Here is a 19,446-nt window from a genome sequence, read left to right on the forward strand (position 1 = left end):
GCTAGTAGATTGGATGTTTCTTAAGCATCTGTTTATGAAGATTTGAAGTTTATTGCTTGCTGCTTTTGTGGTTCTTCATGTTTCTGTGACGTCTGAGTTGAAGATACAGATTTCATTTTTTGTTTTGAACTCCATTTTTGTCTTAGTATTAAGGTATTAAGAAGGCTGATCTTGCCTTTCCTATGTCCACCTCTTCCAGTGCCTGTTTAAAGCATAGACTGTTTAAAACAGGTTCAAAGCTGTATTTCCTGGAGATATGTAAGATTTGCTGCTGTTTAATTAAACCAGTTTCACAGTGCAAATACATTACAAATATTTTCTTACATTACATTTTTTAATGAACATGTAAAGTTTTTACAATATACAGAAGTATGCTTTGCTGTACACATTATTTACTGTATGGAACATTTTTGGTTTTACAAGGCCCTCGAAATTACAAACTCTATCACACTCTTTATGACCTGAGACGTATCGAAATAAATAATACAATCGCTTACTGAAGACTTCCCTGCACCATATTTATATACACATTCACTATGAGGCATGCATTTTTTATAGACACCCCACACACTTAATCATCACAAATAATTTTAAAGTTTGCTTATACACAGTTACACTGCCAGTAGCTACAAAGGCTGCTCCTTGGTCATCCATTTACAAAGTGCTCTATTAAAGTGTTAAGTCCTCCTTGTAGATTCGTCTGTTGTTGCTCAGGGCCTCTGTCAGCTTGGTTTGCATGATCTCCTTGGTTGAGTATAAGGGTAGCTCCAGGGTTGAGAAACATGTGTGTGTCATAGGGTAGTACTGGTCGTAGGAGAGGTCCTGGACTTGTTGAACTTTGACAGTCATCTTGATCTTTTCCATTTTAAGAAACGGCACCCTTTCAAAACCAGTCACAAACCCTAGTGGAGGGAAAAGTGGTAATCAGCAAATTTCTTGCGTTCTGCACTACCTTGAAGTCAGACTGCTGATTCAGATATAATTGTATCACTGCTCATGCTAATGACAATATAACAGTTGTCCAAGCAACCACCGTTGTTGGTAAAACATCATCTACTTTCCCACAAAACACTAACCAGATATCAAGGGTCAAGAACAACAAATGTAAAAGATTTCATGAACCATCTATATTGAAAAGGCTCTGGGTGGTAAAACAATATTGATAATTAACTTAATTTGTTTCCAATGATCAGTTGCCTTCCCTTGATTCAACATATATAACAAGGCTAGTAGTAGTAGCAGATTTATTATTTTCAATATTTTTAATACTTACAAAGGAAAGCTTTCTTTTGATCTTCAGTTAGTTCATCAAAAACCTCCCAAAACATCTGTATGGTGGGGTGTGGTGGTGTGGTATTGTACTCCCCCTCATAAACTGTGTTCTAAAAGCAGTGAAACAGACTGTTACAATTACTTCTGTTAATTTGGAGTATTCAAATCAAGCACATGAGGAAGCGATAAATCAGGTGCAGAGAAAACTAGACCATGAGGAGCTCTTGTTTTGGCCCTTACCTGTTTCAGCTTTGCCCAGTCTTGGAAGTCTTTGCCCACCAGCACCTCCTGCAGCTCCTTCGGTCGAAACAGCTTCACCAAATCCCTGTCACACACCTGGAAGAAGCCACGCTTGAACTCCTGAAACACACTCTCCACTGATGCGTTGAAGACATGATTCACGTAGGCATCCACAAACTCCTTCCTGTTTAGCAGATTAAAGTTTCAAGTCAATAAAAGGGTTTGTCCAATTATTAACTGCTCTGTTCCACTTTATTTCAAGCACGAGTGATTGAAATCCAAACTCTTTGACAGGCATTTTACCGTGGAACTTGGTAGCTTCATTTCCTCATCTACAAAACGTACATTTGGTGTACTTCTAGAAACTTAGAGGCTTAGAAGGGGCAACATAATACAATATAGTCTCTGGCTATGGCTGGATATCTAGTTTTGGCAAACATGTCATTAGCATAGTATAAGCTGATTTATTGAGTTTCCTCGAAAAATAGCGAAATGCTCTGAATGAATTAGAAGAAGTGAAACCATAGCCTTCTGCGATGTCGTCAATATGGATGTAATAAAAGTTTTTTGGTGGTTTTGGTTCACGTTGGTTTAGATTAGGGAGCCTCCTAGTTTTAGTTTTATTACCCGTGGCTACAGTAGTTAGCACGCATTTACTCTGAGGGCTAACTTGGCTTGTTTACGTTTGTGAACGTCTTTGTCACCTTGAACGTTCAAGGAATGATCCTTACTGTATAAAGAAAACTGGATACAGTGTTGGAGGAAGGGCCACATTCATTCCTATGAGAGCTGCTTAGTGGCACATGAAACTATAAAAAAAGTTATAAAAAGTAAGTTTTGATTCAAAGTTTGATCACTAAATACAAGGGGTTATTTTGTCTTGTTTTTTTCGGGGGTGGGGGCTTTTTTTCCCTTTATTTCAGAGTGACAGTGGATAGACAGGAAACGTGGAAGAGAAATGGGGGATGACATGCAGCAAAGGGCCGCAGTTCAGATTCGAACCCGGGCCGCTGCAAAGGCCACATGGGGCACACACTCTTACTGGGTGAGTTAGAGGTCGCCCCTTGTCTTGTTTTTTATCTCTTAAATGCTTTGTTTAGGAATGCTTTATTTAATTTTTTCATATTAACAATGGATTGCACAATTATGTATTTTGTGGAAGAGGTCGCTCATTGCGAAAAACACCAAATTATCAGCAGACAGTTCCTCTCGGCCCTTTTGAGCTTTATGGTATATTTAAAATTATTTTTTGGGGTTTTTTAACCCACAACTTCACTGTTTTGGTCCACTCTCACTGCACTCAGCAGTGATAGAGGACTCGAGTCGCTATTCTCTAGACCAGGGGTCTTCAACATTTTTTAAGCCAAGGACCCCTTAACTGAAAGAGAGACGGAGCAAGGACCCCCTACTACATGTATTGTATAAAATGAAGTTGCATATTAAACTGGGCCTACAATAACGTGTATGGTGGCCTAAAGGCTTTATACATACCTTTTTTGCATAGAATACTAAGCTTTTAAAATAGCCTAATAATTGTGTGCATGATTTTGTGAATCATGTTTTAATATTAAACATACAGTACATGTGGCACAGTGAATCCTTAGAATAAACTGTATCTGTGGATGGCTACCTTAGTGACTACCTTACTTATAGGCCAGTGAGCAGTGGGGATTTATATTTGCTATTAATATGTTGGATTCATGTTAAGATTTTTTAATTTTTGACAATAATTTGGAGGCCCCCCTGCATTGACTCTGAGGACCCCCTGTTGAAGATCCCTGCTCAAGACTAGTGACTCGAGTTGCTTTCACACACTGATGACTAAAAATTCCATTCAAAATCTTACTAGCATCCATTTCAGCGTCTTGCGCTCGCCTACGGCCTACTCTTTGGCCGGCTCGCAAGCCCAAACAAGTGTGTGCTTGCCTGTTGTTTTGTTTTCAGTCTAGTTAGATCCGGTGTGGTGTTGTAGTTTTTCTAACATTACTAGTTGTTGCAACAGCATGTGAAAAAAACTACAAAGTTTGCTATGCCAAAAAGAACGTTAATCTCACGATAAAAAAATTGACGCCGTTAAAATGGGTTTGCGTTAATGCCATTAATAACGCGTTTAACTGACAGCACTAATTAATACTAATGTCATAAATATTTGGGCAGAGTAATAAATGCTTACTTATTTTGACCTGTCACTGGCTTTTCAGGATTGTCAAGATCAAGGTCAACCTCTGTCCCATCCCAGTTGATCTGTTGATCAGTTAAAAGAAAGAAGAAGATGGTGAAATCACTGTTTTGGTAAAAGATAATAGATTGTCAGTTGGATATCAGAAGGAGGATAAATGAGAATAGATTATTGACCATCTATAAAACACATACTTTGAAATCCATGTAGAGACTTTCTATGACATTGTCTTCGTAGTCTTCCAGGATTTCCAGCAGACTCCTTGAAACACAAACAAAGGAACATTTAATATGCTGTCCAATGTTTACAGTATGATAAGAGAAATCAGCACCTAAAACCAAAAGTGTGTGTGATTTAAATATACAGTAATGTCATCTTACTTTCCAACACATGGGCTGAATTCTATCATATCCGCCAGTGAAGGCTTGACACCGAGCAGCTTCTTGAACAGAGCCAATGGGAATGGTAGGTGTATGATGCACTGGTTGACCATAGCCAATCCACACAGAAGCCCAAACTGGAAGTATCTCTTGACCTCCTGTGTTGCCTGTTGTTGATGGAAGAGACATTTTTTTTTATCAGAAAAATAGAAAAGAAATATGACATTTCTTTATGAGGTAGGACCTTATGATCTGAATTGAATATTATTTCATTATTATTACGTATCAACACCAGAAGGGAATCCATTAAATAGTGATTTCTGAAAAAAATATTTTTCTGTATGAGGATGTTTTACTTTGGAAGGGAACCATGCCAGCGTTTCGGAGTTGTTGAACATGAACATCCCATATTCAACTGACACCATCTCGTGAAACACTTCGTGAAAAAAGTCTTTTTTGTAGAGCTGTATATCATCCATTGTAAGGTTTTCATCAAAATCAATCTAGAAGACACAAAGGCACAAACTAAGAGTGGCTTATACAAGAGTAACTATACAATAATGCAAGTTTAGTGACTTTGACTATCATATCAAAACTACATAATTACCACAAGTGGCAACTTGTAGTCACTGTGACAAGCAACAGCCAGTAGTTCAAGGGTGTCTTCCAAAACTGATCCTCGCCTCACGTTCAGTTGAAAGAGCAGGTCTTGAAGCGGGGGAATGCATCCATATTCCCAAAACAAATCCAAGTAGGTGCGTTGTATTGCTTCCAACTGGAATAAAGTTCAAGATTTAATTTCTCATAGCTTATTTTACCGTTGTTGTGTTGTGTAACTGACGCCTAATTTCAGTGTGTTTCTCACATGGAGAACGTATTCTTTCATACTGCAATTATACACACTGAATAAAAAACAGGATTTCCTGGTGATTTCTTGATCCTGAAAGTATTGTGTGTAAAGGCTAGTATGAGGCACAGTTCAAGGCTTCAGTTACCCTGGTGATTTCAACACTCATGTCAAAAGCAAATTGCTTTGACTCCAGATCCATCAGAATTGGAAAGCTACAAAGGATAAGTGGCTCAGCATGCATATTCTGAAAGGGAAAAAAACATACAGGTCTTTCACATTTAACAGTATGTATATGGATTCAATGTATGTATATGGTCTGAAAAGTGTCTGAAAAGTGTCTGAAAAGTGACAGAAACAAAGGGAGACCTTGTACCTTGCGTTGTGACCGTAAATGCCAAAGCCGCAGATCCTCATGAAGAAAGTCTTTGTCAATCAACAAACAAAAATCACTTTCTGGCATCTTTCGAGGCTCTGCAATCCTGCTGTTGGCCTTTAAAATAAGTGTTGTATTTATTAGGTTAAAAGTACAGCAAAGTAAAAAAACATATTTTGTTGTAAAAGTGAGTAGGATTACTGCTTAGGGATCATTATTTGTGACAGTCATAGAAAATACAGCCTATAACTGATACTGACATTGTACATGTACTGGAGGACTAGTAGCAGGTTTCTGACTCCAGAGTTGCGAGGAACAGGCTCATAGGACAGGATCAGTGAGAGGGCCTGCTTCCACACCTTAACATGTCTAACCATGGTGGAAGGTGACAGTGAGGACCACCAGTCCCCTGAAGAAGACAACATGGAGATTTGTAGACATTAATGTCAGAGAGCATTTAACAACTGAGCCAATGTTAATAACATACCTTCAAACTATTAAAGGTATAATCCTTGAAGTTTCAGTCCTGGTTGATTTGTGGACACCCATGGTTACCAGGGTTACAGCAACTGGGATTTCATAATATTCGTTGAGCAGCTACTTTGTTAGTAATACAACAGAACAGCAGCTAGTGTATCTGTTTACAGTGCAGCCAAACAAACTCACATTGTTTTAATCAAGATAGTTAGTCAATAATAATTGCGACTGTGATCTGATTTCATGCTGCAAACAGCGCAAGTAGTTTTCCACACAACACTTAGTTGGTTATCTTACTGAGGAGCTGGCGGTGTGCATGTTTGACTACTGTATGTAAAAAGTCAAACATGCACACCTCCAGCTATCAATAAAAACTGCTCTATGGAGAGGTAACTGCTCATTGTAAATACATTGAATGGCTAATGCAGAAAGTATGCAGACAATAAATGGTCTTAAAAATGGAGTTTGATTTCATGAAAACTCTAGGATTATAACTTTAATGTGTATAACATTATTAAAAGAACAAGATAAAAATGTGTTTTGCTGATGCTCGATGTGTGGTGGAGACAGTACCTATGACCTGGATGCTGTCAGCAGACAAGTTTATTACAGCAGCAGCAACCACCTCAGAAAGCTTTGTGCTCATTTTTTGCTGTTTGTGTCTCTGGATCACATGCAGGAGCTCATTGAGAAGCAGGTAGATTCTCAATCCCTCCACTCCCACAGGCTTCTTATCAAGGCAAGGAAGCAAGTGCAGGACAGCAGCCTCAAGCTGTTAGTTAGAAAAAAGGACAAGGAAAAAACATCAGGACATTTTGGTTATTTTTTTAACTGCCTCAGACAAGTTAGCAGCCTTATAAATCTCACTGTTCCAGTAACAAATAAATAGTAGTAAATAAATAAGTAAAATGATAACCAGATTTATATTTGTAATTTTATTTATGTTATGAAAAAACATCAACCTATCACAGAAATACTGCAATTTAAGCACTGTGGTACGCCAGGAGATGGCCTTGAAATACAGGAGTGTTGGCAGCCATGTACACATTAGATTCATTTCAGTTACATACCTCTGCGAAAACATTGTCCTTCTTTACCAGTTTCTTGAAAGCTCGTCGTGCAAGTGACAAGTTCAAGCCAGAGAACTTTGATGAAGTCTGGAAATGTTTATCTTTGCTAAAAATACAAAGAAAAAAGACTAAGCTCACATCCATATTGTACCGGCAGCTCTGTGTAGCACAGTGGTGCATTGAGATAAGTGCTAGCATGCTAACATGCTCACATTGACAATGCTAACATGCTGATATTTAGCAGGTAGGCTATAATGTGTATTGTGATCAACTTCTTAGTTTAGTACTAAACACAAGGTATAGTTGAGGCTGATGGGAAGGTCATTAGTTTTTGTGTATTGGACAAATTGAAACTTTGACCCGATGATGGTGCTAAAATGCGGTCAGGAAATTACCAAAGTAATTGAAACGTATCATTTGGGAACCATGAATGTCTGTGCCAAATTTCATCACAATCCTTATAGTTGTTGAGATATTCCAGTCTTACCGACAGACAGACATTGCTATCGCTAGAGCAATGCCGCTAGCACGGCTATAAAGTAAATGTTATAATTCACCAGAACAAAAGAAGGGATGATCATCCACTGTGTTTACCTTTGCTCAAGAAAGCTTGCATTCAAACAAGATGCAGAGGAGAACATCCTGTGAATTTCCCTGTGAAGATTTAAAATTTTTAGTCGATTGCACTGACAAAACATTGTTAATGTAATAGCTAGGGATCCAAATTAATAGTTTCAATCATGACACAGTAATTACATATACACTTCTAATGCAATAAACTTACTGTTTTATCTTTTTCCATGACTTTGAATCACATTCAGAGGTCCATTTGTCAATCACATCATCGAGACAATGCCGTGTTACATCGTTGTTTGCCTCCTCATGAAGGTCCTGCCAAATAAAAAAGTTGGGTTGATGGTCACATCATTATGCTGTACACTCGACCATCATGGTCTGTACTGAATGTATTTGTGTTGGTACCTCATTAGACCTGCATGTTGCAAACGAACAGTTTCCTCCTGCGAAGATGTTTCTGACTTTAGGATCATCAGTGGTGTCTGGAATAATGATAGAATAAAAATGTAATCTCTTTCGTGAAACCATTCATTGCATTCATATTATTTAATTCACTTATTTTAGAAATGTAGTTACCCTGTGGCAGTTGAACAGGTAGCGGCACAGATGGATGACTCTCCTCTCCATGTCCCAGCTGCCCCTGCTCTCCACACCCAAAGGAGTAGACCCTCTTGGAGTCTGTCAACACTAATGTGTGATGTCTGAGTAGGTGATATATTACAGACATGTTTAATGTCATCAGAGACATAAAGATACTTTGATTGTCTTGTTTTTTGTATAGTTTTCATTGGAGCAGCTTCCAAGACTCTTGCAATATTTAAAGTAAAATTCTGTTCTCAGAATGATTGCATTTGTTAAAGGTGATATACTGTACCGTCCACATGCAGTCTTGGTGACCTTTGCCCCCCAGAGCTCTGCAACAAGCCGAGGTCGTAGTTCATCTCTGAATGAGTTGTGCCCAAGCTGTCCATATTGGCCAGAGCCAAATGTAAACACTGCACCAGTCTGAGGAAGCAACCATACTACTATAGTTTAAAGTTCCTTAGCACCTTGGGTCCACCCAACTTAATTTAAAACTTATTCCGTCATTCCATTTGTACATGGTTGTTATTTGGTGAGTAAATTGGAATTATTGTATTTATAATGTCTGATGCTGTCTGCGTGATAGAAAGCGCTCTTTTTCAAGCAAATATGTGTAAAGGTAAATGTGTAAAATGTGTTAAGTTAGTGGTTACAACATCTAATAACACTAACAATACTGTACACAAACTTGTGAGAAGTTACTAAGGAAAGAGTCGGGAAAGAGTACAAATCAGGAATCTAACCTTTGTCAAAATGGCAGTGTGGTCCTTTCCACAGGAAATATGAATTGTTTCCTTCATGTTCAGGCAATGAACAGGAGTTGGTGTATGTCTGTCTATAGAAATAAATTAACAAAAGTTTGCATGTCATGGAAATACAGTAGTATAGATACGTTTTAAACTAACTACTGCACATGTATTGCTTGTATATTTAATCTTTAAATGTATGTAAAAAATTAAAGTGAAGGAAGCAAATACATATTGAACTTGTTGCTACAGTACCTGTTGTGTCTCCCAGCCCGAGCTGTCCACAGTGGTTTCTGCCCCAGCCGAACACACCTCCAGAGACAGAGAGGGCGAAGCTCTGCTCTCCCCCTGCAGCGATCTGGACCAGGGGGAGTGCTGACAGGGATCGGAGGTGTTGGGGTGAATTGGCGCCGGGCTTCCTCTTCCCCAGACCCAGCTGGCCCTTGGAGTCCTGGCCCCATGTATACACCTGACCATCTGTGGAGAAATAACCATGACTTTGTGAGCTCACTAGTGCCGTCAACAATACTGTAGTCTCGCATTGCCAGACCTTCCACCACAGTGCTGCGGAGGAGGGTCTGGCTAGTCCACACAGCATTCCGGGATGGGAGGGAAAAAAAAGTGCTCTTGTTTATTGGCATGTCTTTAAACCAATCACAATTGCAAAGCACCGGAAGGAGCCCTGGTGCCTCTGCAAAATAGCCTCGGGAAGGAACTTGTTTTGGTGGAACATGTGTACGTTCAAAAGTTGTTTTAGTCGTGCAACAGAAAACTCAGATTCGACAGACTATCTGTCTGGATTTACCCTGCAGAGAGCTGAGGAGCAGTTAACTATAGAATCCCGGGAGTGGAATGGCATGGATATAGACTAACAATACTGTAATCTGCTTTTTTATACTCTTGCCTGACATCTGGCCTCAGTCACTACTAGTGTATAGAAAAATATTCTACAACACAAAACTGTGTGATGTGTTTTACTTCACCGCCCAGAAAGAACAACCGCAGCAAGCGCCCACGAAATGAAAGACCTACACGTTCAGCAGAAGGACTAAAACCCAACAAGAAAGTGACCAACAGAGAAGACAAACACAGATAACCATTGGTGTGGCTTTTCCTAGTTGGAAGGCGCTGAAAAAAGAAAATTTTAGGATGTCACCTTACTGCTCTTCAACAGGTTAGTAATGGGTGTTGTGATGTATTAGGAGTAGGAATTATTGCTATATCATCCAAGGCTTGCGTCATGTGGATGTGCCCACAGTGTTGATGTCATTACTTAGAATTCCTCATGGGGGCGACAGAAACTATGCACTATAGCTTAAAGCATTTACAGTATTTAGTTGTCACATATGCCAATGCACTGATTCATTCAATCATATGCACTGGATGCTGGTAGTATGTGGATACAAGAACAATACATACAACATGTTTTTGCTTATGACTGTAAAGAGCCAATAGGCTACTCCAGTGGTAGAAATGAGGATCCTAATAATCATAAAGGATCCGTTCACCCAAATTACACACACAAAAACACCTTCAAACATTGACGTTTCCTTTTAAATGAAAAAAGAGAATTACATAAATAATATCAACAGCAAAATCTCTTTCTCAATCCTTACAAATCTTTGTAATTGTTTAATACTCTGAGCAACAATAAAGGTAGAAGGCTCAGACATAACCAAGGTACATAAAACCCAACCTATCTGAATGGCTGGATACCAGTAGTACTAGATATATTCCTCCTTTCAGCTTAAACATCAGTTTATTGTTTACTGTACCTTTGGTCAGAGCAACTGAATGCTGGCTCCCACAAGCAACCTGACAAACTGGTATTTTACACAAAGCTTCCAGGGGCCTGAGAGAACAAGAAACAGAAATAATATATACTGTAAGCTTGAATACTTAGTTATAAGAGCTGACCAGTATGAATCCAAGTAAAGATTTTGTAAGACACATTTAACAAAAAGTCACATTGTTCAAAATCTCTTTCCAAATCTCACATTTTACACATTTTTTTCAAATTCAGGAAAGTGATTGGCAGCATAACCTTAGCTGCTCCTTACCTTGGAACGTAAGTGCGAGTTGCGTCCACACAGAGAACTTTTCCTCTCTCAGACAGCAGTGTGACCATATCATCACCACACCTCACAGCCTGAATCTTCTCTTTACACTCAACAAACTCTGAAAGAACACAGACCACAGGAACACAGCAGGTCTAAGTGATGCGTCTGGTTATATGTCACCATTACTGCAAATGAGAAAACTTTTCTTTGCAAGAGGTTGAGTTAACTTGTTATACGTAAATAAATAGCCTACTGGCAGGAGCAGAAGATAAGACTGATGCTCACTCTGTTTTCCTCGGGCTCTTCTCCCATCTTTGCTCACATTTGTGCGAATAATGAACGAGTTTCCGTTACTTTTGACGAAAGCCAGCACGTTGTGACCTCCGCACAGATCCGTGATGTGATAACTGACGTTCAAAAGATGAACCCCATTATCTGTTGTAGGTGTACTGTCGACATTTGAGCCATCTTTTAAGCGAAAGCCCCGCTGACTGTCCTCTCCCCATGCAAACATGTTGTCACAGCGCCTCTGCAGGGCCCACAGTTGCTTTTTAGTACTCGGTAACGAAACTTAAAGTGGACACAAACTCTGCTGTGAGCAACGGAAAACAAAACCTAAACCTAAAAATGATCAGCAGGATGAAACGAAACTACAACACGCCGGGTGTCACGCTGACATGAGTCAGGTGATTTGTTACCTTTAAACGAAGACAAATGAAAGTGAAACTGAATATAGACGGTTATTAATATAAATGACTATAAAGGAGTTTTTTCGTTTCATATACAAAGAGTGAACACTGCTTGGCCAGGGAGAAGTGACTTTGAGTTGCGTCATTTTCTTGGTTGGCGATATGTAGCTAGCCCTTCAGAAAGTGACCCAAAAAATGTGCTTAAGAGTAGCTCATTCTGTCAATAATAAAAAAACACAGTAGTAAGGAGCCTCAAATACAGAATACACAACCACTAATATAAATGTACTTACAAGTTATTTTATTTTGATATTCACCGTTTTATTCCACTTGTAGCTCATTCTGAGGTAGCAGCTAAAACAGATAGCAATGAAAGACCTATGTAACTAAGTACATTTACTCAAGTACTGTACTTAAGTTTAAATTTAAGGTAGGCTACTTGTACTTTACTTGAGTCTTTTCTTTTCATGCCACTTCCTACTTCTACTCCACTTCATTTCAAAGGGAAATTTTTACTTGTTACCCCACTTACTACTTTACAAATTAAGATTTTTGCACACAAAACATATGTAGCCTAGTTTATAAAATATTATCTTTTATTAGAAATGAAACTACTCAACGATATACAGTTGTACAGATGTACAGCTGAAATAATTAAACACTTAGTTGATTGACAGAACTGTTTTAATCGTTTCCTGTTTCTTAAATATGAGGATTTTTTTCTGCATTGAGTACTTTTACTTTTATTATTTAAGTAAGTTTTCCGGATGATACACATTTTTACTTAAGTAACATTTTCAATGCAGGGATTTTACTTGTAACACAGTATGTTTACAGTGGTGTATTAGTACTTTTACTTATGTAAAGGATCTGAATACTTCTTCCACCACTGACTGGATGTAATGCTATCAGTAGAATGACAGCCAATATTCAACACACTGTATATTCAGCAGTCCAAACAAACATGGTGTTAATTTGGACATGTGTCCAACTTTAAAACTAATTTACACTTCTCTACAAGAATGTTTTTGACAATAATGTTTTGGGCTAAATTAGATTTGTTTTAATGCCAAATTATGTAGGCCTATTTCTTATGTTTTTGTTATGCCACCAAAATAGATGCCAGGTAATGTATTGCAAATGTTAGATTTTCCCAATTTTGTCCCTGTAGGCTACTTGTATTTCATTTGACTAGGTATATAAGTTGTATGGCCAATCAGGGTTAAGATAGCCTCCTTTAAAACCCACAGAGCATATACAGTATATGTTGGTCAGTATGTCAGGTCAATCATCTCAGTTGGCACATACCACAATACTCTCATGGTTTCAAAGGTTGAGGGACATCATCTGGAGGCATCTCTAAATGAAATGTCAATCTTTTTGCTCATTCTTACAAAAAACTCAAAAACCTATAGCTGTCTACTCAAAAAGTAAAATATTGTGGAATAAACTTGATAATTTCAATTTGAACTTTATACACTTAAAATGCCTGTTTTTCATGAAAGACAACAACATGTGTCATGGTTGAAATTATGTCTTAGCTTCATAAATAATTAGAGTAATATTAACAGACCTGACATCCTTTGGAATAGACATTCAATTTGGAAAGAAAAACCTGTGTTCTCCTCATTGAATTATTTTTCTAATAAGTAAAAACTGGACATTACATTACAAAAAAACAGAATGTCAGAATAAAAAATAAAAATTTGGGTTTCTCTCCCACAATTGTGTTACATATAGAGTTAAAGCTTGATCTTGACATACTGCAAAAGGTTAGCCACAAGGCGGAGGTAGAGACTCAATCTTTCTCCAGTTTTACTGTCGGGGATCCAGTGTGATCAGACCTGTTATGGATCCACTGGGACAGACCAGATGTACTGGCCTTTACATTAACTTGCTGAAACCTGGGGACACTCTTGGAGCAATTGTACTTTTTTACCAAATAATTTTTACCATCCAAGTAAGGACTGAGGAGATAAACCTGCACTGTTGACTAAAAGGTGATGCTTTGAGAAGTTTTCTTTGGATAACATTCTCTTTGCAGCAGGAGACAACAAGTGTCATGGGAAATTACATCTCAATTTTTATAAAATACCTGCAGTAATAAGACCATAGGAAAATAAAGACTTTCAGTTATCTTGCAATTTGTTTACCAATATGTAAAAATCAATTGACATACATATTCACTTTTGATGTTTAAGATCTCCTAAAGCATCTCCTTAGTTTTCCAGTAGAGAGACAGGACGGAAAAGAGGCAGTGGGTGGTAAGAATGCCAAATGCTGATAGCATCTCTGCTCATCATTCACTTCTATCTCTTCACTTTGAGTCTGTTGATCACCTTCTTCTCCCTCTGCTGCTCTCTCACACAGCTAAGAAACAAATCACAAGTGAGAGGATCTGGCAGAAGCAGCTAAAAGCAGCTGGTGTAGGTATGTTCATCAAATGATTTTAAAATGTCTTCAAAGTTTCTGAATCTGTCCTGACCTTTTTGACCCCAGCAGTGCATCACTCCAGCAAAGTAGATCATCTCTCTCCTCCTTTTACTCTGTTTGCTTTCTTCTGTTGGAGCACTTTAAAATAAAATGAGGTCACAAATGCAGTTTGAATACAGGTATACCACCTGTGTACTATATTTATGGGTTGGATTGGACAGAATATAATCAGTTGTTTCGTCTTAGAATAATTTGATCTGGTTTGCTTTGACATTACATTGAATAAATGCACACCCATGGTAAAACCACACAGGGGTTTTTAATGATCCTTTTCTCATTGGTCTTTTTTTTGGAAAACACATCAGTGAATATTTTTAGAATACCAGAGCATCCAGTTCCCAAACAACTGTTGAGCTGTTGCACGAACACAGATGAGCAAGTCTGATTTAGTTCTACAAAGATTGTATTGCAGATTAAGACTTTCATTATTTTCATCAGGCAAAAAAAAGTCTATAAACAATTTTGCCTTTTTGGGGACCTATAAATACATAACTTTGAAATGGTTGTAATTTAACCCTTGTGTTGTCTTCCATTTGACCATGCAAAATCAACACTTTTTCTGGCGTCTTTGTCTCTTTTTTCGACATTTTTGGCGCTTTTTTTTTTTTTTTTTTACATATAACGCTTATTTTCACTACCACGTATGAACACCATCACCAACTTATATAGTTTTACACTTATTTTTGGAATTCATGGTCAATAAACCTCCTTTTTAGGAAATTGTACCTAATTCTTTAGTTAGAAAAGCAGGAATTATGAATTATTTAGACTAATATTAAAGGAAGGATAATCAAAGAAGGGTATATGTTAACATTCAGTCGGGTTCAGTTTCAAAACAAAATGTTAAAAAATTGAACAAAACTGTGAATGAAAGTAGAGATCCGATCTTTTGTTGTACTTGCGAAGCGCGTTGTATGGAATCATCCATGTTATTTTTGATCAAAACTAAGTAGTTAAAAAGAAACCCATATTTCTGATATAGAAATTTTGAAAACGGGTCAAATTTTTGACCCAAAAACAACACAAGAGTTAAACAGCCTATACTTGCCTACTACCATTACTTAAAATTGTACATTTTCCTCCATATCTTCCATATGCATCAGCATGTCAGTTTTATTAATTTACAGACACTCAGATGCAAATTTGGAGGCCCAATTTTTAATAATGCATATAATATATCAATTAAAATATGTATAAAGTACTTGATGCAAAATGAACTTGTTTAATTATAAAAAGTTCATAATGGACCAACATATCAGAAATGTAGTTTGACAAATCTTATAATTAATCCATAACCAAACATTTTTCAAAAACCTCCACATTCAATAATAATAATAATAATAATAATAAATGGCCATCTCACATACACTCCAAGAGTTCCCTTGTTGTTCTTTTGGCTGGACTGAAGAGGATAACCATGTTGGAAGTGATTCTTCCATCATTCTTTTCATATACCACTGCCAGAAACTGTCAAAGCCTTCGCTCAGCCTGGGCTGGAGGAACATCGTCTTCTTCCTGTTTTGTGCCATCAAGCAATAAAACAGATTTCCCTCCAAATCCAACCCGGAGACACAAGATAAAAAACACAGAGTAGCTAGAGGCTGCCAATCACCTTTTGATAATGTAATTAGTAAGTTATTGATGTTCAAATAAGGTTGTTAGAATTAAGTGCCAACAAAATGATACATTATAGTATTTTCTTTCTATATTTTCAGTTTACTCAGCAATGATTCAGACTTTTCTTTTTTAATTACCAATCTCTCCTGCTGTGGCTTTGCTGTCATGTCAACATTTTTATCCTCTTGAAGCAACTTGAGTCTTTAAGTGAAGGAATGCAGCCTCTTGAGAAACAAACTGCACTGAGCACTTCCAGCATTGTCAGTGTGTGTGAGTGTGTGTGTGAGTGTGTGTGTGTGTGTGTGTGTGTGTGTGTGTGTGTGTGTGTGTGTGTGTGTGTGTGTGTGTGTGTGTGTGTGTGTGTGTGTGTGTACACTCAGCTTCAGGGGAATGAGTTGTACTGAGCCGTACCAGGACTTAAACATCCACAGTATCATCTCCCCTTCTCCACTTCCACAGTTCACAGAACAACATGACTACAGAGGATGCCTCTTTTTTTCTCTGTTTTTCTCTTTCCTCCAGTTTCTTTTCACTCTCTCTCCTACTCTGATGCTTTCTTTCACAATGTTTCTCTCTATCTGTCTTTTGAGGGTCTTTCTTTCTACTTAAAAAAAGGTACATTTTTCCAGTGATTTGTGTAATGGTAAATTAAAATTTTCTTTTCTTTTATTTACTTTTTGCAATATTGTTTGAAAATGTATATACAGTATTCTAGATGTGGCTGAAGTTTTTAAAGTGCAATGTGGTCTGGGCATTCATTCATGTACTGTATTCATTCATATTATACATTATTGAACATGTAAATAATAAGACCCAATAGGCCTTTTCCACAGAAAACATTTTGACATGTTACAATAGAAAAAACAAGACAATCAATCAGGTGTGATTAATGACATTAACAATGTGCATGAAGTTTTCACTGCAAATATTTTGACATGTCATAGCAGGTAAAGCACAGGTGTATTTAATAGCATTAATGATGGCTGCATTCCACTTAGGGGAGGTCCTGGTATTGTGTGCTAGCTCACTGGAATACCTTATTGGGACACTTAAAGAATACTGAGCCATCGTTAATGTTATTATTTCCACCTCTGCTTATGACAAGTCAAATATCTGGTGTGGAAAAGGTCTATTTTTTACAACCATGAGCTCAATTTCTTTGTGTTTTTAAACAGAGAAGATGGTTTCAGTTATTCTGACTGATTAGACTTCTGTGAAGGTAGAAGGTAGGAATAACATAAGGTCACTGAACTCAAAATAATTAAGGTGTTAGTTGTCCCACTTCATGTGCAACAGGAGAGTGGAGAAGATGTCAATCACGGACAGTGTGAACATGCCCACCCAGTCCTGAAGTCTAATCAGGCAGAGTGAAAACACCATGGGTGTGTACTGCCTTTAAATCTTGTTGTCTCCGATATAAAGAATTGTCTTCCACAAGAACAACACATTCAAAATACCTATTTTATCAAATGTTACTGTGGAGCCACATAGAAATGTATCCATATAATAGATATAAGAGAAGTGAGAGTGAACCAAAACAATGAAGTTGCTAAACTGTGAGCTGAATCACACTGAAAAGCTCTGTTAAGCCAAGGGGACCTGCATATTTGGATTGGTTCATCACTGAGTGTAGGTTCACAGAGCAACTCCTTTTACAAAATATATCTATTATAACTGCTTTAACATTTTTTTGGGGGTGTTCACTTTAGCAACAGGCTACATAGTTAGCACACTAGCAGCTACTCAGCTTTGTGTAGGCAAACCGTGATGGCTCAGATCAGCTAGTTGCTTGCAGGTTCAAATATCTACAGAAAAGTTCTGATTGGCTAAGCACCAAAAATGGCTGAGGAACTGTACATGGCACCCCCTCGGTTTGCTTGTATGTGATTTTTTTTTTCTCTCAGTATTTTTCAAGAGGTCTAATCCATGTTTTCTATATCTGCTCTAAGTAGAACATTTAGATACACCGTCTAATGTGACTACTGAAAGTGGACAAAACTACAGTTACACTGACCAGCTCTCTCGCTTCAAAGGCCTTTTAGCGGCATGAGGCTGGGATAGAGATGAAACACCAAATGACACACAAACACACACACACACACACACACACACACACACACACACACACACACACACACACACACACACACACACAGCAGAGAGAGATGAGAGATATAGGCCTTGTCTGACAGCTGAGATATAGCACAAGAGCCCTGGGGAGTTTCAGGGGATTTCCACCGAGGGAATCGGACACGTTGTCTGATTTACACTAACACTTTGGCTAAACTTATGATAAAAGTTCACAAAAGAAACATTGCTTTATCTGTCTTTATCCATCTCTGCCTCTATCTGTCTCTGTCTGTTTTCTGCTCTGCTGCTTTCTCTCTCTCTCTCCATAAATACTGCGGTGGCTGTTGCGCAAGAACATTTTAAAGTCGTGAGTTATTGTTTCCATATATGTGAGTGTAGTTGACTGTCATCTTACTGACAAAATTTCCTCCCTAAAAAAAGTATTGTCATAGGTAATTGTGAAGCTGACAGCCGTGAAGGTGAAAGAAAGAACAAAACAGCATATTTAAACCTAAAAAGAAGCTAATGATGGACAAGGAAGGTTGAGGAGAAAAAAGTAGAAACAGCATGACAGAGTAAAAGAGAGTGAAAATAGTAAGTAGAGAAGTTGAAAGAAAACACATTTTTATCTGCTCCTTTTTCACTGAGAGGAGAGCCAAGGAATGTGATGAGGAATCTGGTGAGAGATAAAGAGAGGAAAGTGGATGGTACTGTACTGTGTGTGTGTGTGTGTGTGTGTGTGTGTGTGTTAGTGTTTGTGTGTGTGTGTGTGTGTGTGTGTGTGTGTGTGTGTGTGTGTGTGTGTGTGTGTGTGTGTGTGTGTGTGTGTGTGTGTGAGTTTAAAAAAAAAAGTTGTCCCTTTGTCTTGTCACTCATAAATCTTATAATGTTTGAGTTTAGTTTCTAAAATGAAAAAGTGTAGTTTTAGACACAAACAGAACCTTGGTCAAGGCCAGCTCAGCTGATGTATAGACTCAGTATTTGCACGTATTTTTGTTTTTGTTTTTACCAGATATTGTAACTTCAGGAAGTGGCATATTTCAAAAATAATAATAATAGGATCCCCATAACGATGGAATTATACATAATGAAGCCAACAGTATTTCATGGATATTACTTTCTGTGTGTGAGGAGTTGTGGACAAGCTTGAGTAAAACCATTACTGTACGTGACCTGTTTGTGGGCTTTATGACGATAATACTATATTATAATATTAAACAACAAAGAAACGTTTAAATAAATAAAGACCACAGAGTCAAACTAGTACTGTATCAAAACAGTCACGATACATTTTAACAGAGAGAAACCATCATTTTCAATTATCTCACACAACATGTTTCACTGACATTTGCTGTTTTATGACTCAAATATTAATACACATGAAAGAAAGAGAAATGAAAGTCTAAATTATATCAGTTAAGTTACATATTTTTCCCCCATGGAAAGAGTTCAGTTCCCATGCTGAATAAGTATAATTTACATCTTGACCATAATGTCCCGGCCACAGAGCCAGTGTGACCAAACAGACATATTTTAGAGCTTGCAGTGGTACACTGCCAAAGTCTAGCAATATTTACACACCACAGAGACAAGAGACTCAGACAATTTAGCTCCAGCAGCGCTGAGGCATTACTCAAAAATAAAAATAAAAAGTTACTTTTTGAATTCAACCATAGAGGCATGTTTGTGTTTGCAATGTATATTTTATGCTGACCAGACAAAACACAAAAAACTTACATTGCAAACACTGCATAGGGTGTTCGATGCAAATT

The 19,446-nt window shown here is 37.8% G+C and overlaps 1 protein-coding gene across 2 annotated transcripts; it reads right to left on the reverse strand.

Moving 5' to 3' along the window:
* Positions 1-313: 313 nt before the first annotated feature.
* On the reverse strand, positions 314-11,488 carry LOC116057629 (probable E3 ubiquitin-protein ligase HERC4). Of its 2 annotated transcripts, XM_036002709.1 has the most exons (23): positions 11,091-11,488; positions 10,806-10,923; positions 10,521-10,597; positions 9,001-9,222; positions 8,743-8,834; positions 8,292-8,422; positions 7,994-8,118; positions 7,823-7,899; positions 7,626-7,732; positions 7,436-7,495; positions 6,842-6,947; positions 6,345-6,543; positions 5,555-5,703; positions 5,295-5,411; positions 5,067-5,165; positions 4,679-4,846; positions 4,428-4,574; positions 4,072-4,238; positions 3,886-3,952; positions 3,686-3,756; positions 1,513-1,696; positions 1,274-1,382; positions 314-902 (listed from the first exon to the last, which is right to left on the reverse strand). In XM_036002709.1, the coding sequence occupies exons 1-23, from the start codon at positions 11,317-11,319 to the stop codon at positions 670-672; spliced, it is 3,054 nt and encodes a 1,017-aa protein (XP_035858602.1). In that variant the 5' UTR covers positions 11,320-11,488; the 3' UTR covers positions 314-669. The 2 variants fall into 2 exon arrangements, with proteins under 2 accessions (XP_035858602.1, XP_035858603.1); XM_036002710.1 differs by lacking the exon at positions 10,521-10,597 and having other exon boundaries at positions 11,091-11,324.
* Between the last annotated feature and the right edge of the window lie 7,958 nt (positions 11,489-19,446).

Source organism: Sander lucioperca, chromosome 7 (assembly GCF_008315115.2).
Source record: "Sander lucioperca isolate FBNREF2018 chromosome 7, SLUC_FBN_1.2, whole genome shotgun sequence".
Taxonomy (NCBI): domain Eukaryota; kingdom Metazoa; phylum Chordata; class Actinopteri; order Perciformes; family Percidae; genus Sander; species Sander lucioperca.

Bases quoted from the DNA above. Each gene is read 5' to 3' on its own strand.
- LOC116057629 (XM_036002709.1), bottom strand. From the start codon at position 11,319: ATGTTTGCATGGGGAGAGGACAGTCAGCGGGGCTTTCGCTTAAAAGAT. The intron at 6,948-7,435 runs GTAAACACAGTG...TTGTATTTTTAG, and splicing joins GCAAGCTTTCTTGAGCAAAG to CAAAGATAAACATTTCCAGA. The intron at 4,239-4,427 runs GTAAAACATCCT...CATCAACAACAG, and splicing joins TGGCATGGTTCCCTTCCAAA to GCAACACAGGAGGTCAAGAG.